At 41.4% G+C, this 22,017-nt stretch overlaps 1 protein-coding gene across 1 annotated transcript in view; it reads right to left on the bottom strand.

Annotated features, from left to right (window-relative positions):
* The window catches only part of LOC105822490 (zinc finger protein 493-like), a 244,118-nt gene that overhangs the window by 216,864 nt on the left and 5,237 nt on the right, over positions 1-22,017 (bottom strand). Inside the window, 1 exon segment of the mRNA XM_012659468.1 lies at positions 21,437-21,997. Coding sequence (XP_012514922.1) covers positions 21,437-21,997 — 561 coding nt within the window.

Here is a 22,017-nt window from a genome sequence, read left to right as displayed (position 1 = left end):
AAATTAATAACTAATTTTGATAAATTAGATCTGGTACTATCTAGCATGAGTTCAATATACTCTTAAAATAAAATTAGTTTTTGAATCTATGTTATCTAAATAAAGTAAAACTTATAACAATATTTTTATATTAGATGGGGGATATTTGTTTAGTCATGAGATTAACAAAATTGCCAAAATTTGAAGGAAATCACATTCAATTATTATGAAAATGTCCTGTAAAGTTAGTACTCTTTTATTTTCTCAGGATGTTTCAAGTTGTAATTTGCTCATAAAGACATGATTCACGAACATTCTCAATAAATTTCAATTTAATTACTTATTCACCATCAGTATCTTTTTAAAGTTTTCTAAACTTAGTAGAAATAATATCTTCTAGTGTCTAAGTGCCTGTAGGGGGAAAAAGAGAGAGAATAGAGTCAGGATCACTTAAAAATGGAAAGGAAAATAAAATGATAATAGTGATTGTCCATTTGTGGCCCATGAGGCCATCAAAACCCCATGGATCAATAGATAACCTCTATTTATATCTCAGAACACCAGAGAATTTGAGATTGTGGAGAGGGCCAACTGCCACTAATGATGACAGGGTGCCTGCAAGACAGAGGGCACATTCTTCATGGCCTCTGAAATCAATACTTCAGGCTAGTGTTTTGATTCTCAGCTTTATTTTACTGTATTTGCAAGCCTTTTGAGAAACTGTTATTTTTGCTATTTTATCAGTTCCAGTGGTGAGACAAATTCACTCAAAATATCACTTTTAGAGTTTTTCAAATTCCATAGCACATGATTTTTAATCAAACTACAAGTTGGCTTTCTGACTCTGCCCTCTCAGTGACATTTCTCCTGTCTTTGCTTTTTCTCAGGAGAGTGAGAACTGAAGGTCTTCCGATTGTGAATATCCACTTCAGCTGGTATTTTGCTTCCCAGACACCCTCCACTGAGGTCAATTGCCAAAGGATAGCAGTTTTCTTTCAGTTATTCAAGGATATATTATGCTCTTCATATGTATTCTTTTGACATTTGTACATTTCACAGATGTATTTTTCTACAGACTGGTCTAGATGGAAATGTGTTTTTCTTCCATGAAATTATCTGCTGCATTTCACAGCTTACTAGCTGTTAACAATGACACTGAACCAAACTAAACTCTAATATCTTTTCACCTTCAAGTCTCATATTAAATTTATGGTGTCTAAAATCAATCATAGGTTTTTCCAAGGCTCTTTCTAGAATATGATAAAATTGATGACAAAAATTACATTCTGTGTTAATATAAAAACATTGTATTATTTTGTGATTAGATTACATGATACTGTCTATGCTGAGCACAGTAAAAACATTTCTTTAGAATATTGTATCATTTATAAAATAATATGGCTTTAAAAATTAAACATTATGAAGGTGAGCAAATACATTTTATCAAACTTCATTTTCCCCAACATATCATTTTTTCCCCAAAATAACACTTGGATTTTTGTAAATGGCTTCTTTTTATTACACTTGTTATCTTCAGGTGACTGATGTAAGCCCACAGTCTTTTGTGCCTGCTCCATTAAATGCTGCTATTTCACAAGGACTGTCCATGGTTATGTGTATACTTTGAGGATTACTGTATTTAAAATATCCTAAAGCAGAACCCAGTATAATGAGGATGAACTTGATCTGCATGATGTTTCTTCTGAGTGTGCTAAGGGCTTCACGCTCAGCCTGGGTAACACTTTTCCTTGTGAGTGCTGAGATTTGCATTCACATTTGTCGGCTTTCAATGAATCAGTTAGAATCCAATTCTCCTTTACATTCTGACCAGTATTTATGGTTTCTATGATTTTTTTCTATTTCATTTCTCACAGTTCTATACCATATTATTGCAAATCCCATGATTCTCCCATCATGGGAAAGCAAGCTTAAGCAAATAATAATACATATGGATAGATAAATAAAGATAATTTTATTGTACATGTATTCAGTATTTGCATAGTCATTTGCAATATTGCAATATTTAGGACATACTTATAATAAACTTATTAATTATATTAATTTTATATTTAGCTTTTCTCCCATATTTTATCTGGCAGTCCTGGTCTATGAGGTGATGGGCCTTTCATGTCCACACTTTGCCCCACCACTCTCAAGAGTCTCAGAATGGAATCCTTTGCAGGATGTGATAGTCATTTTCAGAGAGAGAACATGCCTCAAAGGAAGTGGGTCATATGTCCCTTGAGAAGATATAAGAAAATAAAATTCTTATCTATGTACAGTTATCTAACAATTTTTATTGTCTCTTTGTCACATGGCTCGTATAATAAGTACTATGTATTAACAATATGATTCAGACATGTAGTTACAAAATAATTATACTTACATTAGTGACCATTGCCCAAATATTGTTTTACTGACACTGGAATGTCATCTTTAAGAAGTCGAGATCATTGTGCTTATAACACAATATTATCCTGCTGCTTCTCCTGGGTTCAGCCTGACTGTAGAAAAGCGTGCTGAGGGTGAGATGTATGCTGGTGAGAACTATTTTCGGTTCTGGCACCTGAGGTAAATGTGTACCTTCGGTATAGTGAGCTTTGGGAGAAAGAGTAACGCTTAATAATTGTGTAAATTTTCCATTATAAGTGCATATATATTCATTTGTTTTAAAGCAGTTTTCCGCCTCCACCATGCATTTCTGAATATAAGCCAAGAACAATAACAGTCAACATTTCTTCATTTTTAATTTGTATTTTGAGGCTACGAAGCTATACATTACTTTTAAACAAAAACATTCATTAACCTCATAAGAGAAATCTAAAGACAGGTGGGTGTTTTTTAACATTACATTCATGCAGATGAGCTTTTCTAAAACTTGGATTAAAAAATGTTTATATCCATAGAAAATGACTTGAATGAGTAATGGTAAAATTTGACGTATGCGGTGGAGCTTCAAGGAAGAGGCACCAGGTGATTATTTTGATCCTACTTCCTAGATGTTGCAAAATGGAGAATTGTGTGGATTATTCCCCATGTAATTGAGAGACAGATGTCAGTGATTTCCTCCTGAGTCTAGAAAACTTCTGTAAGGATTATCTGGAATAGAAAGTAAACTGGGAAGAGCAGGATAATTTTGAGGAAATATCGTTAAAGGGATTTGTGGTTGGCAGAATAATGGCCCACAAAGATGTTCACATCCTAATCCCTTCTTCGAGTCCTGAGCTTCTGTGAATATATTAGGCAGTGTGACAGAGAAGGACTAAGGTTGCAGATAAAATAAGGATTGCTAATCAGCTGACTTTAAGATAGGGAGATTATCTTGGGTTATCCACATGGGTCCAATGTAATCACCAAGGTCCTGAAATGTGTCATCGGGAGGTGAGAGACTCAGTGTCAGAGTGATGCATGTGAGATCGATGCGACCAGCCACTGATGGCTTTGCAAGTGGTAGGAAGACAGGAGCCAAGAACTGCAGTCAGCCTCTAGAAACTTGGAAAAAAACAAAACAAAATATAAACAACCAGACAAACCAAGAAAATAGATACTCATCTAGAGCCCCCAGAAAGGAACTCAATCCTGCTGACACCTTAATTTAGCCTAGTGAGATCCCTTTTGGTCTTTTGACCTCCAGAAATACAATACAGTAAATATGTGTTGTTTTAAGCCTCCAAGTTTGTGACAATTTGTTACAGCAGCAAGAGGGAACTAACTCACGACTAGAATATTGTCACATTTATGAGAAGCTTTATTAAAAACATCATCTTAACATCATTGGAATCCTTTTCTCTTTCTATCAGAATCAAAGAAATTTCTCCAAATTGTTGACAAAATTCCATAATATCTTCACAGCAAAAGTTGTAGGCAATAAATCAGAATGTCAAGAACTCCCAAAACATGGGATGAACATAAGAATTTTTCCAGCTGACAGACTTGGTGATTCTTTTCCATTAATATAAATTTACTTCAGGTCCTCTGTGCGAGCACCATTGAGTAATTTTTATGTGCTGGATTTTAATAAGGAAAAGTATAATGTTATTAATGCTTCTAAGGAGTGAGGCCCAGGTACTGCAGGAGCATGGATAATGGACACCTACCCAGGCTTGGTTGTGCTTGAGACGGTGTTAGGTGTCTAATAATTGTACAACACAGAAAACAATGCGGAGAGGCTGATTATTTAAAATTTTGTATGAACTAGTCAATGTTATTCAAGGATAATTTTACTAAATAATGATAGCAGTGGTACTAGTTTTGTATATGGAAAAATAACATGAATGATGTGTTATATTTTGTCTTTCAGATACAAAATATGTTTCTTCTTTTCTATTAAAATGAGCAAATATTTCACTTATGTTATCATTTAAAAATGCCTTTTTTATCCAAGCTGGCATTGGAATGTCAGCAAACACTTTTCTTTTTCTCTTGCGCATCTTCACACTCCATCTGGAACGCAGGCCTAAGCCCACCGATGTGACCACCAGTCACTTGGCACTTGTCCACATAGTGAACCTCCTCATTGAAGTGATTTTGGTGTCTCCAGAACTCTTAAGAGTCACTGCATTTTGGGAATGACTTGAAATGTAAGGCTTTGCTCTCCCTGAGCAGGGTGATGAGGGGCCTCTCCATCTGCACCACCTGCCTCCTGAGTGTGCTCCAAGCCATCACCGTCAGCCCCAGCACCTCCTGGCTGGCAAGGTTTAAAAATAAATCAACAAATGACATTTTTTTATATTTTATTCTTTTTATGGTTCCTCGATTTGTCTTTAAGTGGTAACCCAATCATCTATGCTGTGTCATCTTCCAATGGGACCCAGACAGATCTGATGATTCTCACACAGTACTGCTCCCTCTCCCCCATGAGCTACATCATTGTCACTCTGTCAGTATCCAGGGATGTCCTTTTATTAGGAGTTATGCTTTTCTCAAGTGTATACATGGTGATTCTCTTGTGCAGGCATCAGAGGTGATCCCAGGACCTTCACAGCACCAGCCTCTCCCCAAGAGCCTCCCCGGAGAAAAGAGCCACCCAGACCATCTTGCTATTGGTGAGTTTCTTTGTGGCCATGGACTGGGTGGACCTTATCATCTCATCCTCCTCAACCCTGTTACGGGCATATGACCCAGTTATTTTGGGTAGCCAGAGGCTTGTGGTCAACATGTATGTCACAGCGAGTCCTTTGGTGCTACTCAGGTCTGATAAAAGAATAATCGATGTTTTCCAAATTACGTGGTAAAAAGTTCATCAATTTTTAACAGATATTAATTATGAAAATAATTGTCTGAAAAGTACATTCTTTTGCTATGAGTTAAATAACCTAAGTAGCACAGGTTCTGCCACCTGGTTTAACTAAGATGTGTGGAATCACACGTTTAAACTATGTAAACACTGTTGGCACCTGTACTGCCGTATTTGGGTTTCAACTCTGTGGGGCATTATAAGGATCCTTGTCATTTCTTGATTATTTTTTTGCTGTCTGCATTGCAAGGATTTTTAGAATATGTAGTAATTTTAAAACATAATATGCACAATGTACACAGTCAAAATATTTCACAGGTTTTTTTGGAATAAAACAGAGTTTTATGATAAATACTGATTGTCTTGATTTGGTTCGTCACCTCACCCTCTTACATTATATCCTATGGCATTGATATTTGTAGAGCGTGATAATTTTTCTTTCATATTAAAAAGTTTTCTTATGCTTTGCATAGATTTCTGAAGTTATTCCTTAACTTTAGTGAAAACTATATATACATATAATTGCTGCTTTTCTGTAACAATACTCTTGTAGTTGATAGGATTAATTACCTGAGTTCAGGATCTTTGACTCCAGGCACCACGATTTCTTCTTAACATTTTTCTGACACTTAAAAGGTAATATCAGTTTGGGTTTTTCACTTGACTCAGCAGTTTTTTAGAAGAATTTTAATTGAAATATACACATGTTTAAATCTTACTTGCTGGTTACTCTTCAACTGATAGTTTCTACTGTCATTTCATGGTACCTAGAAAATATGATTTTGTTTGCACTAAGTTAATGGTATTCTGAGGCCAAAAACATTTCCATTTCTAAATATTTTCTCTTATATTTGAAAGTAATGTGTATCCTGTCCTCTCTGGTTTAAAATGCTATCTATTTGCTTATCTGCATAACTAGTAAAATTTACTAATAAAGTTATTAACACCCTTTGTACTTATTTGTTGTAGTCAAAACAGTTGATCTTTATTATTGCTTTAATGTCATCTAACATTATCATAAATATTTCTTTCTTTAAGGTATTAAGTACATGTATTTATTACTTACATTTAGCATGTTTCTGAAACAAGGAAGCATACAGTAGGCTATTTCTTTTTTAAATTTATTTCAGAATATTATGGGAGTATGAATGTTTTGGTTAAATAAATTGCTTTTGTACAATTTGAGTCAAAGTGTACCCATCATCCAGATAGTGTGCATTACACCTGTTACATGTGAATTTACCTGCCTTTTTATCCTCCCACCTGTTTGATTTTTGATGAATGTTATTGCCGTATGTGCACATAAGTACTGATCTATTAGTTCCAATTTAATGGTTGGTACATGTGGTGTTTGTTTTTCTGTTCTTGTGATACTTCCTGTAGAAGAATGTCTCTATTATAAATATTTCAATTTCTTTTTTCCACGAATCTTTGCGTTACACATTATAACTCTTACATTATGCTATATGTGAAATTGGCTTGGAATAGCACCTAATATATTGAATTTTCTTGGTAAATATTAACTCCTCTGATTAAAAAATTTTCATCTATTGATACAATTATCATCTTAAAATGTTATATTGTATATTTTCTTACAAAAATTCCTCTCTCTACCTACATATCGAGGTAAAAGAGGAGGATGGTTCAGTGTGCCGCCCTTGGTAAAATCCAGGTCAAATGGAAGAGTGCCCTAATTTACTTTGAATACTGTACATCACTTATCTCACATACTAAACATGAGTGGTGGGAATGGCATATATATTAATTTTATCCTTACTAGAGAACTCTAGAACTTAGGGAATTATGGACTGCTCCAAAGCACCATTCCTCTATTTTTTCTGATTCTTCCAACAACTGCCATACAAATCTATATACTTGGAATATTACAAATTATAAACAAATTCCCAGACAGGCACTAATAAAATTACCTCAAGAAGCTATAGAATGGAGGAATAGACGTGTATATGAAGAAAGAGAATGCATTAATAGAATGATAACAGTGACAGAGATAAAATATAAAAACCAATTTTAGAGATTATACACATGAAATAAAAAAAGAACTTTGTAATGCATATTAAGGGACAGAACTCTGTTTATTTTTATGAAGCCACAAAAATGAAGTAAATAATATCAATTTTTAAAAGACACACTGCTGCAACTCACTGACTGTTAAGAAGTTATAATGACATCACCATCAAGATACGAATAACTTTGACAGTGATATCTTCAAGACAGAAGACTAGTTAGCACCAGGCTTCATTCTCCCACATGAACATTCAAACAAACAATTGATTGAATAAACTTTATAGGGAGCTCTGTAACCTAGACAAAAATTCACAACAAACAAGCAAGTGTCCAATCAAGAAAAAGCCATATGCAACATGGTAGGAAATTTCACGGGGTTTTTACTCACCCTTCCCCATCACCTTCCTTGCACAGCACAGCATGGACTGCAGGAAGTTGACCAATTCTTGGTTCCCTGTGTCAGGACAGAAAGAGAATAGAATATATTTGAAATGTTCAACCTGTCTGTGGGCTGCCCTAAGGGCTGCTTTTGTTTTGTCTGACTTGGAGCTCAGATGGGCAATGGTGGCATCATGTGGATCTCAGGCTGGCAGGAGCTGAAGGTAGGGTGGACTCCATGGCATTTGAACACTGCAGTGGGGCTGGAGAATTGTGGTCTCCTGGGGCCAAGGAAGATGAGTAGAAAACTGCAAGAGAATATCAATGGCCATGACCAGAACCTGAGCTGAGGCTCTTAAAGAAATTCAGAAATTCTTATTCTATGTCAGCAAAGTGCTAAGCTGAGTAATCAAAACTCTAGCTGAATCATGAAAACAGAAAACAAAAGTGCCTCAGACATTCCCCAGGCTCAAGCCAGTTTACACACCCCAAACCCTTTAAATGATGGGGAAGCCAAGTCCCCTTGAGGTAGGACTCTGTTACACTGCCAAAAATTTATATAGTTAATTTTTTTCACAGCTTTCCCCAAAGGGGCCTACATTCTTTTACCAGAGTGACTGTGCATCAGGCAAAGGTAAACAAGCAGATCTCTCAGGGACTACTGGTCACTGGCTGTGAACTGACGTTAATTTTGAAAATCCTAAATATCACTGTGGTCACTTGTCAGAGGAAGAAATATGGAGAGCAGATTATCGATGGAGTTTTTGCTTAGGACCATCTCACAGTGAGGCCAGTGTGTCCCAGAACACAACCTGTGGTTATTTTCCCAGTTCCAGAATACGTGATTGGAATAGACATACTCAGCAGGTGATAGAATTTCCACATTTGTGCCCTGACCTGTGGAGTGAGAGCTAGTATGGTAGGAATGGCCAAGAAGATGCCACTAGAACTACCTGTGCCTAGGGAAATAGTAAAGCAAAAGTAATTCTGCATTTCTGGAGAGATTGAAGAGATTAGTGCCATTATCCAAGGTGTCAAGGACTTAACGGATGCAGGGTGGATGCACAGTACATCTCCATTAAACTTTTTTTTTTTTTTAAACAGAGTCTTGCTCTGTTGCCCGGGCTAGAGTGCCGTAGCATCAGCCTAGCTCACAGCAACCTCAAACTCCTGGGCTCAAGCGATACTTCTGCCTCAGCCTCCCAAGTAGCTGGAACTACAGGCATGCACCACCATGCTCAGCTAATTTTATATATATATATATATATTTTCAATCAGATCATTTCTTTCTATTTTTTAGTAGAGACGGGGTCTCGCTCTTGCTCAGGCTGGTCTCGAACTCCTGACCTTGAGCGATCCACCTGCCTCAGCCTCCCAGAGTGCTAGGATTACAGGTGTGAGCCACTGCACCCAGCCCTCCATTAAACTTTCCTACCTGGCCTGTGCAGAAGTCAGATAACTGTTGGAGAATAACAGTGGAGTATTTTAGGCTTAAACAAATGGTGATGCTAATAGCAGATATGGCTGTAATAGATGTAGCCTGTAAGAGATGTGGCTTAATTCTTGAGCAAATTAGCATATTGTGGTACCTTGTCTGCAGCTATTGCTCTGGCTGACGTGTCTATCTTGATGCCTGTCAATAAGGCGCATCAGAAGCAGTTTGCTGTCAGCTGGGATGGTCAGCACTACACCTTCACTGTCCTACCTCAGGGACATATCAACTCTCCAGCTCTGTGTCATAATGCAGTTCACAGGGAGCTTGATCACCTTTTCCTTTCACAATATATCACACTGGACCATTTTGTTGATGATACTATGCTGAGTGGACCTAGTGTGCAAGACGTAGAAACTACCCTAAACTTTTATTAAGATATGTGTGTCAGGAAGTGGACAATAAATATGCTTAAAATTCAGAGACCTTCTTCCTCAGTGAAATTGTTAGTGGTCCATTGGTGTGGGGTGTGTTGAGATAGGCCTTCTAAGGTTAACAATAAATGGTTGTATCTGAAGCCTCCTACAATCAAAAAAAGAGACACAACACCTAGTGGGACTTTTTTTTGGATTTTGGAGGCAATATATTCCTCATTTGGGTGTGTAATTCCAGCCCACTTACTAAGTGGCCCAAAATGTTGCTAGTTTTTAGTGAGGCCCAGAATAGAAGACCCTGAAACAGGTCCAGGTTGCCATGCAAGCTGCTCTGCCACTTGGGCCATATCACCTATCAAATCTAATTGTGTTTGAAGCATCAGTAACAGTTAAGAATACTGTTTTCAGCCTTTAGCAGGCCCTGTAGGTGAATAATAGCTAAGATGCTCAGGATATTAGAACAAATCCCTGCCATGCCCTGCAGATAACTATCCCTCTTTAGAGAAACAGCTCTTGCCCTGCTACCCAGCCTTAGTAGGTACTGAACGTTTAACCATGGGTCACCTACTTGCCATATGACTTCAGATGTTCATTATGTGTGGGGTGTAATCTGATCCACGAAGCCATAAAGCTGTACTTGCTGAGCACCACCCCATTCTCAAATGAAAGTGGTGTGCACATGATTGAGCCCCAGTACACCCTGAAGGCACAAGTAAGTTCCATGAAAAAGTCATCCAAATGCCATGGTCCCCAAACCTGCTACACTGTCTTCTCTCTCCCATCCCCTATGGGCTCATGGGGAGTTCCCAATGATCAGTTAACAGAGGAAGGGGAGACTCAGGTCTGCTTCACAGATGGTTCTGCAATATATACAGACACTACCCCAAAGTGGACAGTTTAGGACTGTAGCCCCTCTCTGGGACATCCCTGAAAGACATTTTTGAAGATTATTCCTTCCAGTGAGCAGAACTTTAAGCAGTGTCCCTGGTTGTTCACTCTGCTTGGAAAGATAAGTGGCCAGATGTACAGTTATATACCAGTTGACGTGCTGTGTCCAAAGTTTTGGTAGGAGGGACAAGGACTTGGAAGCAACATTATTAGAAAAAGTGATGACAAATACATTTGGGGAAGAGGTATGGAAATAGATATCTCCAAATGGGCAAGAAAACTGTGAAGATATATGTTTCCCACATTAGTGCCCACCAAAGGGTGACAGCAGAGGGCTAATGACCAAGTGGATAGGATGACCCGTTCTGTGGATTCCACTCAGCTTCTATTCCAGCCACCTCATCGCTGCCCATAGGAATCTTGAAAAATGTGGACATGGTGGCAGGGATGAAGGTTATATTTGGACTCAGAAAGGTGCATTTCCACTCACCCAGCCAACCTGGCTCTGACCACCCCTGAATGCATAGTCTGTCAGCAGCAGAGACCAATACTGAGCCCCTAATGTGGCACTATTACCCTGGGTGATCAGCCAGGTTTCTGGTGGCAGGTTAATTACATTGTACTACTTCAGTCATGGAAGGAACAGCATTTGTCCTTACAGAAATAGGCATTTACTCTGCATATGGATTTGCCTACTCTGCACACAATGCTTCTGTCAAAACTCCCATTAATGGACTCACAGAATGCCTTCTCCATTATCATGACACCCCATGCAACATTGCTTCAGACCAAGGAATGACTTCACAGCCAGATAAATGTCACAGTGAGCATATGCTCATGGAATTCATCATCTTGCCATGTCCCCACCATCCTGAAGCAGATGGCTTGATAGAATGGTGGAAAGGCATTTTGAAGATTTGGTTACAGAACAAGCTAGGTGGCAATCCTAGCATGGCTGGGGAAGGTTCTCCAGAAGGCTGTACATGCTCTTAATCAGCAAACAGTACATGGTGTCATTTGTCTTATACCCAGGATGCCTGTGTGCAGGAATCAAGGGGCTGAAATGGGAGTGGCACCACTCACTATTACCCCGTGACCTACCAGCCAAATATTTGCTTACTATTTCCATAACTTTATACTCTTCTGGCATAAAAGTACTAGCCATAGAGGGAGGAATGCTCCTACAAGGAGATACTATGATTTTATTGAACTGGAGGTTAAGACTGCACCTGGCCACTTGGGCTCCTTATGTCTCTGAATCGACAGTAAAAGAGGGAGAGATGGTGCTGGCTGGGGTGATTGGTGCTGACTACCAAGGGCCAACTGGACTGCTGCTCCACACTGGAGGAAAGCAAGACTATGTCTGTAACACAGGAGATGTCTCAGGGCTTCTGTGAGTATTATCATGGCCTGTGATTATAGTTAATGGAAACCCAGTCCAGGCAGGACTACAAATGGCCCAGTCACCTCTGGAATAAAGAACTCGTTCACCCCACGAGGTAAAGAACTATGAGCATCTGAGGTTCTTGCTGAAGGTAAAAATAATGCAGAGTGAGTAGTAAAGAAAGTAGTTATAGATGCCAGGTACTGTCATGTTATCAGTTACAGAAAGGAGGACTATAATTTTCATGAGAATTTTTTTCTTATTTCATTATAAATACATGTGTGAATATATATACATACATTATGCAAATATCTGTCCTCTTTTTCTTCTTATTCCCTTTCGTTCTTATTCCCTTTATTGTCTCATCTCCGTATTTATTTTTTATGATGGGGTCTTGTTCTGTCACCCAGGCTGGACTGTGCAGTAGCACTATCATAGCTCACTACAGCCACAAAACTTCTGTCCCCAAGCTATCCTCCTGTCTCAGCCTCCTGTGTTTCTGGGGCTACAGGTAAGCACCAGCACACCTGGCCTTTTAAAAATTTTTTGCAGAAGAGGGTCTCACTGTGATGACCAGGCTGGTCTCAAACTCCTAGACTCAAGTGATCTTCCTGCTAAGGCCTCCCAAAGTGCTGGGGTTACAGGTGTGAGCCACTGCACCAAGCCTATATCATTACTTAAGTATTGTTAATTTTACATCACAGTATTTAAATTACCAGTTATCAGGAGAAAAGTAAACATTGCTCAACAACTTTACCTCTTCTTCTGGGGAAGCGATAGTTGGGTTTTCAGTTGTACACAGGATAGTTGTATCATAGTAGCTGGAATCATGACCTTGTTATTGTTTTTATTTATAGATTAAGTATGGCTCAAAGGATACACATGGGTACTGAGTTGACAAGAGGTAGACTGTAAGGGTTATTTTATGTGCTCACTTCAGTGTGTTAAGGGATGCTGAGATGGCTATAAAACCTTATGTCTGGGTGTGTCTGTGAGGGTGTTTGCTGATGAGATTAGCATTTGAATCAGTAGACTAAGCAAAGAAGACCCACCCTCTCAATTAGGGCAGGCATCATCCAATCTGTTGGGGGCCCAAACAGAATGAAAATGTAAAGGAAGGTGAATTTTTTCTTCTAGATCTGGGTCATTTATATTTTCCTATCCTTGAATGTTGGAGCTCCTGATTCTCAGGCCTTTGGACACTGGGACTTACACCAGCATCCCCCCTTGGTTCTCAGGTCTTTGGCCTTGGACTGGCAGTTACACCATTGGCTTTCCTTCTTCTCAGACCTTTGGATGTGGACTGGGCTACTCCACCGGCTTTACTGGTTCCCCAGCTTGCAGAGGGCATGTTGTGATACTGCTTGGTATTCATAATCATTTGAACCAATTTCCATAATAAATCTCCTCCTGTATATCTGTCTATATTTTATTGGTTCTGTCACTCTGGACAACCCTGACTAATACAATGTGTCAGGGAGAAGGCACCCCTCTTGCAGAGTGTGTAGACAGAAAGAAATGTGGCCAGAGGAGATTAGAAAGGCAGCCAGTGTGACTGTATCGAGCCTGGGAGGAGATGACATGGGAGGGAAGAGGGCAGGGTCAGATGCTGTGGCCTGACAGGCTGTCATTATCTGCTACTCTCTAACAACATTATCTCAAATGTAGCGGCTTCAAACTCCAAATGTGTATTATGTCACAACTTTTGTGGACCAGGAATCTGGTCATGGCTTAGCTGAGTGTCTCTACCTCAATGTCTTTTATGAGGCTGGGCTGTGGTCTCAACTGAGGCTCAACAGGAAGAGAAGTTGCTCTGCAGCTCAATCAGGTGTGTTGTTAGTGTATATCACTTTGGGATGAGGGCCGAATTCCTTTCTCTCTATTGGTCAGGATGACCCTTTCATTGTTTGCCATGTGGATCTGCAAATAGGGAAGCTCAAAAGATTGGAGCTTGCTTCCCCAGAGAAACGTATACCACGGGGGGGGGGGGGGGGGGGGGAGAGAGAGAGAGAGAGAGAGATGCAAGAGAGAATAAAATTAAAAGGGAAGTCAAAGTCTTTTAAGTTTTAACAGTAAGATTAAGTTTTGGAGTAAGAGTCCATCATTTTTGCTGCCGGCAAAATGCAGGCACTTTGCTGGGGAGGAGCTTCTTCCCCACCACATGGACTGCAGGATGCGGATCCCCTTGCAGTGTGAGAAGACCTGGCAGAGGTGCCTGCCCATGTGCCCAATTGCAAGGTGGGCACCACACCCTGTGGACTCAAGAAGGAGAACATGGGGGTGGCCTGTTGTTTCCTCTCTGGCCCCCAACACCCTACACACCCCCGTCAGCCTCCATCATGGCTTTTCTTCCTTCCTGACATATCCCAGGTGCTCACTGGCCTCAGCATTCTGAAGCTGCTCCCTCTTCCACGCCCCCTCCCAGTGATGCCTGTCCATGCCTCAGGTTTAGCTCAACATTTCCTCCTCCAGGAAGCCTGTGTGATAACGTTGTGGCTCTCAGCTCACCTCAGACTTCACCCTGGACGCTCTGTCCTTGGCATAATCCTTGACAGTATTGATTTAATGGAATCACACCACAGGGTTATTGTGATGCTTCCCTGTATAGATAGAGTTGCCCCTGCTGTCAGGGCCCTGTTTCTCTCCACCTGTAGTCTAGGGACAGGGGGAGACCTCGGGTCTACTCCAAATCGCTCTGATGACAGCAACTGGTATTCTGTGTAGAAGAAAATATTTTGACAAAATGTGCCCTCCCTGCCTCCTCGATCAAACTTTCGATGAGAAACTCAGAAGATGGATAGGTCTTTGAGATGTGCTGCACAGCAGAATGACTACAGTTAATAATAAGGTGAGGTAGATACAAAAATTGCTGCAAGTAGATCTTAAACATTCGCACTACACACACAAAAATAAGTGAGAGGTGATTGATATGTTAAGTAGCTTGATGTAATCATCCCATATTGTATACATGCATCAAAACATCATATTGCACCCCACAAATATAGACAATTATTATTTGTCGATTAAAGTAAAATACATTGCAAAACTAAACTAACCAAACTGCCACTCCTCCGCAACTGTCCGGCCTCTGCTCGGCGCCCAGGTTCCGTGGGAAGCAGAATCCGGATAGAGCGTTGCGCAGCGGTGCAGTCCGGGCTTCTGTCCCCACGCTCTGCCACCCCAGCACCGACTCCCACGGATCCCACGGGGGCTGCAAAGCGGGAGCCCCCGTCCCACACGGGGGATGAGGGGACTGAGCTTGGAAAGACGCACGGACTGCCTGAGCCACGCAGCTCTGCCTGCAGTTCCGTGGCTTTTGGGGCAGACACGGCGTCCGGGGCGGTTCTTTAGGGCGGCGGCAATCTCGGAAGGGAAGCCTTGGGGAGGGGAGGGAAACCGATTGTTCCAGGGGGCCTCCCGCTGAGGGGCTGGGCGGACTGACCCCCATCCGGGACATACGCCACCCTGGCCTCTGCCCAGATTCTCCCCCAGAGCCTGCCAGCCTCTGGCACTCCGGCCTGGACCCTGAGCCCATTTCAAAGTTCTGCACAAAATAGGAGTCCAAGTCCGAAGGCGGCAAGGCGGATCGCGTGCAGCACGTGGTTCATGACTGTGGGGGCTGCAGTTTCTCAGTTCCGGTTTCAGGCTTACATCATTGCCACACCAATTTCCACCTGTTGTGCTTCCGGTAAGTTCCTTCCCTTCTGTGAGGCTGGGTTTCCTCATCCGTCAGACAGGCCTAGTGTGAATCCGGGGATCCAGTGAGAGCGCGGGTGGGAAGAGCACCGCTCCTGCACATGAAGGCGGAGTCCCCACCTCGGTTAGGGCTTCCCTGAGATTCTCAGGGATGCGGTGGGAGATGGAGCTCAGTGGGCAGGACCAGGCCCAGCAGGTAAGATCCAGTCCCCAGCCCTAAGCAGGCTCTGCCCTGGTGTCCCCTCCAGAAGCAATTGCTGAATGGCAAAGGCTTCCCCTGGGAGGAGGGAGAGATGGGGTGGGGAGGGCGTCCTTCTTCCAGGGCAAGTGGAGGAGGAGCTGGAACCTGGGACCCACGCAGCTGGGGAGTCAGGCTGGGTGGGGGCTCCTGGTCGCTTGGCTGTGAGCACAGAGGACCCCTGGGGGCCCCACCCTGCGTATCACTGGTGTATCCAACCATCCTACGCATCCTAGACCCTGTCACAGCAGTCCCTCTGAGCTGTGCTCCAGGCTCACTCTGCTGCATCCTTCGAGCCTCACTTGACAAATCAGAAGAATCCCAGGCAGTGAGTGCTCTGGAGGCCCTGCTGACTCAGGGCACTGCAGGGCCACACCAGAGCAAGGAGTCCCCACCCTACAATGGTCCCCTCTACAGCAGGGGTTGGCAAATATTTCCTGTCAAGGGCAAGGTAGTAAATATTTTAGATTCTGAGGGCCCTCGGGTCTCTGTCACAACCACTCAAAGCACTAAAAGCAGATCTAGGCAGTGCAGATGTGAATGGGTGTGGCTGTACTCCAATAAATATTTGTCTATGGACACTTAAATTTCGATTTCATATCATTTTCATGTCATTAAATGTTATTTTAATTTTTTCAACCATTTATAAATGTAAAAGTTGTGCTTAGCTCACAGGGCCAAACAAAAGTAGGCAGAGGGCCGATTTGATACTCTGGCCACAGTTTGCAGACCCATGACCCAGATTACGACATACAAATATATTTTTTAAATGGGAGGGAAGTGGAGTGTGGATTAACAACAGCTTTGACTTTCGGCCCACATGCTGTGAGTCAGTGAGTGCCAAAGGAGGAGAGATGACCCAGAGGTCAGTATAGCCCACCTGAGAGCTCAGGCTGGCTTCTAGGGCTGGTCATTTTTTATACTCCCAAAACTCCACCTTCTTTCTGTCAGTAACATCAGTGGGAGATGGGACAAGTCTAGAGATGGAACTTCCAGGGCAGGCAGATGAAGGGTGTGTCCTGGGGTAGAACAGAAAGACTCCCCCAAAGGAAGGGGCATGAGCCAAGGTGGGGCCCAGAAGCTGACCTTGAGGGATGGTGCCCAGGCAGTGACAATAAGTACTTGAGATGTGGGGCCTCCACTGACCTCTGAATGAGCCCATTGATGGCCAGTGAGTGGGGCCATCCTCCTCACTTTGGGCAGGTCAGCCCTCCAGGCCCCTTCTCCCGGCTCTGCCACTGCAGAAATCCCTACAGGCCCTGGTGAAGTGGATGGTGTGGTAAAGCCCTGACCCCTTCAGCTACTTTCAGGAGGCTGCATGGCTCTGGGAGGCACCAGAGTGTGCTGTTGCTGCAGCCTGAGTAGACAACACAGCAGCATGGGCAGAAGCACAGCGTGAGAAGCAGGTGCAGGCCCCACACTGGGGCATCCTCGAGGCGGATGAGGGCTGGAACACACCCAGGCAGTCATCAGCCCCGGGAGCTCAGCACTGTGGCCCATGTATCCAACCAGGACACAGATGCAAAAAGAAAAATAAAGGGATGAGAACTTTGATCTGTATTTCATGTCAGAAAGAAAAATCAACTCAAAAGACATCCTAGACCCAAATATAAAAGCTTAAGCTGGCCGGGCGCGGTGGCTCACGCCTGTAATCCTAGCTCTCTGAGAGGCCAAGGCGGGCGGATTGTTTGAGCTCAGGAGTTCGAAACCAGCCTGAGCAAGAGCAAGACCCCGTTTCTACTAAAATTAGAAAGAAATTAATTGGACAACTAAAAATACATAGAAAAAATTAGCCGGGCATGGTGGCGCATGCCTGTAGTCCCAGCTACTCGGGAGGCTGAGGCAGGAGGATCGCTTGAGCCCAGGAGTTTGAGGTTGCTGTGAGCTAAGACGACGCCACGGCACTCTAGCCCGGGCAACACAGTGAGACTCTGTCTCAAAAAAAAAAAAAAAAAGATTAAGCTGTAAAACTTGTACCTATGGGAAACAGGTTTACCTTGGTCATGAGAATTGACGGGAAGTTACAGAAATTTGTTCCCATCCTGGTCTCAGCTGTGTGATGGGAACAAATCATGTCTGGAAAATCATGCGTGTGAGAGACAGATCTATAGACTGATAGGGTGGGTATGGACCATCTGTCTCTGGCAGTCATGCCACCCCTCTACAGAAGATGACACAGTCTGGTGTGTTGATGTGGACACATTCAGCATCTGGTTTTAAGTATGACTGGTAAGGAGAGTGGTGAGCAGGTGCCATGGGAAAATGCATCAGGGGACTGAACAGGTGGGGTGAGTGTCCCTCAGGAGTCTCCTCTGAGCTGGGTCTTGGGGGTGCAAGGTGTGCAGGAAAGAACATTCCAGACAGGAGATCCCAGAGTCCTGGCCCTGAGAGAGCAAGCATGTAGGCAGATTTGCAGCTCCTTTTATAGGGGAAAAAAACCCTGGGCCTGAGAGCCAGGGCTTCATTTCCAGTTACAGGGTCTCTGCATGTCATTTACTGTCTGTAAGATACGGTGACACGCTTCTGCTTCCTCTTGTGGTGAGGGCACCTGCCAGTCCCAGAGGTTCATCTCAATGAGCTCTTGGGCCAGATGAGGCAGCAAAGTCACCAGCAAACACTGAAGCTTCATCTGGAAAAGGCCAAGGATTTTATAAAGAACATGAAACCCAGGTAGGCCAAACGGACCCCAGAATTCATATTCAAGGTCACAGTCAGTCTGCTCAAGACCCCAGGGTTGTGCCCAGCAAGGTTAAGATGAAAATTTTACCTCTACTTTGGAGAGTGTGGTAATTCTTTGCATCTGTGCTCTCAGCCAACAGAAACTTCCAGGGGAAATACTGAAAAGTTGTGGAGGGAGGTGTCAAGACGTTCCATGAAAAGGTTGTACATGCAAATGCCAAAGGAGCCAAGAAACCAAAGAGTGAGGATAATAAATCCAGTTTGTTTGTAATGGGTGATTTATTAGGGAAATTTGTGGACAGAAGCTTGGTCTAGGGAGGCCACAAGACAGTCTTCACACTGCAAACTCTCAGACTCAGGGCTTATGGTAATACCTTGGGGAAACAGTATACATGTTCTGAAAGGAATGTGCAGCTGGCAATGGACATCACAGTGTGTAATGTATGCAGCAACATCAGGGTTGTTTTGGAGGAAAGGTAAAACTTTACACTGAATAGGTGTTTCTACATAAAGAGAAACATGCCAACTAGACATTTCTGAGGCATTCCCAGACTCAGGGCTAGTCAGAAGTGCAGAGTGGATTAGCATTTAAAATAAAGTCACTTTTGTCCCCACACAAGGCAATGTAGTTTAAAGATCAAGACCATGGGCCTCCCTTTTAAAAATTTGAACATATCTGCTAATTGTTAAAGGAGAAAAGCTAATATATATAATACAAACATAAATGTTTTCTTTATTCCTGAAGAACTATTTTTAGAGACATGTACACAGATACACATATATTGTTGTTTAAATACATGTTGGATCATACTATGCAACTTGTTCTGTAACTGCAGATGTATTTAGATTTTAAATGATCATTAAGAATAAATTAATATGGATGATTTATAATGCTTTATTCCAAATATCTTTTTTCATTTGTTCCAATTTCTAAACATTACGAACAGTTCTGGGTGAACCTTCTTGTATCTTTGAGCCTTTTTTACAACTAATTCTATAAAGACCAATCACAGAAATGGAGCTGCACTGCCAAATAATTGCAGTACTTAGACTCTTGAAACAAGGATTCCTGTTCAGAATGCTAATAAATGCTTTCTTTGTATACCAAATTTCAGATCACATGATTATTCAATACAGGCTACTTTTTGAAATTAAGAAAATGCGAGAAGAAAATCCTTTATTCCCATTCTTTTGTCCAGGCTTTTATTAACAAGATGCAATATTAAAAGGAAGATTAAATTAGCTCTAGCTAAAAAAGAGAAAAACTGTAGGTAACTGAAGGAAGGGATGAAAAACACAATAAAACTAGAAAATGTCCCAGAATTATTTGACATCTATGATAGCTCTGTGCCATCTCAAAAGGCTCTTCTGGCTTAGGCCTTGAGCATCAAGAACAGTGTTTTTCCTGCCTAGATGATTTCTGGTTTCTTATTCTGAGAATGTTGCTCAGTTTGGGGTGTCTTTTCTCTTTCCTTCCTTCCTTTTTCCCTTCTTTTTTTCTTTCTCTATAATCCTAAATGTGTGGATATAAATATGAAGAAATTGATATATTTGTAAATTGTTTTGTTCTGATTGACAAACTTATTACAGAAAACTAGAAAAGAGAAAAAAATCAATAAAGAAACTAAATTAACTCACAATCCTACCACTAATAATTGATGTCCCTTAACTGACATAGTTCTGGGTCTTTATGTGTAAGATTGGATCAAATGTGGACATTTGTGCTTGGCTTTGGATGACATTTCCATTCTCCCCTCTATTTTGACAATGTCATAGTTGGAAGGAACAACCAATGAGATCATCTGGTCAGTTCATCTTTCATATTTATAGATAGGCATGAGGCCAGAGTTAAAATGGAAGGCCCTTGACACTCCTTCTTGCATCCCACCACCATCTCTGATCTTTACCTCTCACTCTTCACCTTGTAAATGTCTTTGGCTTGAACCTAATCTTTCTCCTTTCCCTAACATAAGCCACCATCTGTCTACTTCACAGTCTATAGAACAAAACACAACATGGAGCACAAGAGCTAGCATTTATTGTATTTAACACCTCAATACCTATGGGAAGGGAACCATAATTAATCCATTTTACAGATAAAGAAACTGAAGCATGGAGAGTTAGTAACTTGTCCAAGTTCTGTGAGACAAAAATCAATTTTATGCTCCTTTTAAGCTTACATATACTTAAGTTATCTAACAATTTTAATGTTAAATCATTCTATATAATCTACACACTGCTTTAGGGTAACGTCTGAAAATATTAGTGCCTTAGTGCTTTCTACTGTGAATCCTCAGATCTTTACACTTGATTTTTTTATTAACTTTTTTCACAATATGGCATCTGTAAAGTACAAGTTCTGTTTTACAAGCTGTGTTTCATGAACAAATCTTTTTTTGCATTCATTACATTTGTAGAGTTTCTCTCAAATCCAAATTCTCTGAACTTAAAGTTCGAGCAGTTGATGTAGGGTTTCATTTCAGTATAAATTTTCCTGGGCACAAGATCTGTGATAGAAATAAAGGTGTTGTACCATTCTTTATAGTTATATTTTTTTCTCTGTATAAATACTATGGTACACTCTAAGACTTTTATTTTCTGAAAGGTATTTTCAAAGTTGTTACAGTTATATCACCATTACCCACAATGACTCTCTGATGGCAGGTAATATGTGAGCAGGCTTTCTCCCTTTTCTTACCTTGGTAGGATTTTTCTCAGGTATGAATTCTCTAATCTATAGTATGGGAAGTGGACCAGGTAAAGGCTTTGTTGCATTCTTAACGTCTGTATGGTTTCTCTCTGGTATGAATTTTCTTATGTTTATAAATATTTGAGCGCTAGTTAATGGTTTTGCCACATTTTTCACTTTCATAACGTTTTTCTTCAGTACGTATTATCTTATGATTAGAGACATTAGCATAACTTAAAGGATTTCTCACATTCTGCACATTTGAAGGCCTTCTCTACTATATGAATTATGATAAGAAAGGCTTAAGCAATATCTAAAGAGTCTACTACATTCTTCACCTTTGTAGATTTTCTCTTATGTGAACTGTCTTATGGGTACTAAGGTGTGAGCACTGGGCAAAGGCTTGGCTACATTCTTAACATTTGTAGGGTTTCTCTAAAGTATGAATTCTCTTATGTATGTTAAGGTTTGAGCACCAGGCAAAGGCTTTGCCACGTTCTTCGCATTGGTAGGGTTTCTCTCCAGTATGAATTCTCTTATGTCTAGTGAGGCGTGAGTACTGTGTAAAGTCTTCGCCGCATTCTTCACATTGGTAGGGTTTTCCTCCAGTATGATTTCTCTTACGCCTATTAAAGTTTGAGGACCAGGCAAAGGCCTTGCCACATTCTTTACATTGGTAGGGTTTCTCTCCAATATGAATTCTCTTATGTTTAGTAAGGTGAGAGTACCAGGGAAAGGCTTCCCCACATTCTTCACACTGGTAGGGTTTTCCTCCACTATGAATTCTCTTATGCATATTAAAGTTTGAGGACCAGGCAAAGGCTTTGCCACATTCTTCACACTTGAGGGGTTTCTCTCCAGTATGAATTCTCTTATGTCTAGTGAGGCGTGAGTAGTGTGTAAAGTCTTTGCCACATTCTTCACATTGGTGGGGTTTCTCTCCAGTATGAATTCTCTTA

This window comes from Propithecus coquereli, unplaced genomic scaffold (genome assembly GCF_000956105.1).
Source record: "Propithecus coquereli isolate 6110/MARCELLA unplaced genomic scaffold, Pcoq_1.0 Scaffold617, whole genome shotgun sequence".
In the NCBI taxonomy this organism is placed as follows: domain Eukaryota; kingdom Metazoa; phylum Chordata; class Mammalia; order Primates; family Indriidae; genus Propithecus; species Propithecus coquereli.
Note: the sequence above shows the minus strand (reverse complement) of the source record. Positions and strands in the feature narration are given on the sequence as shown.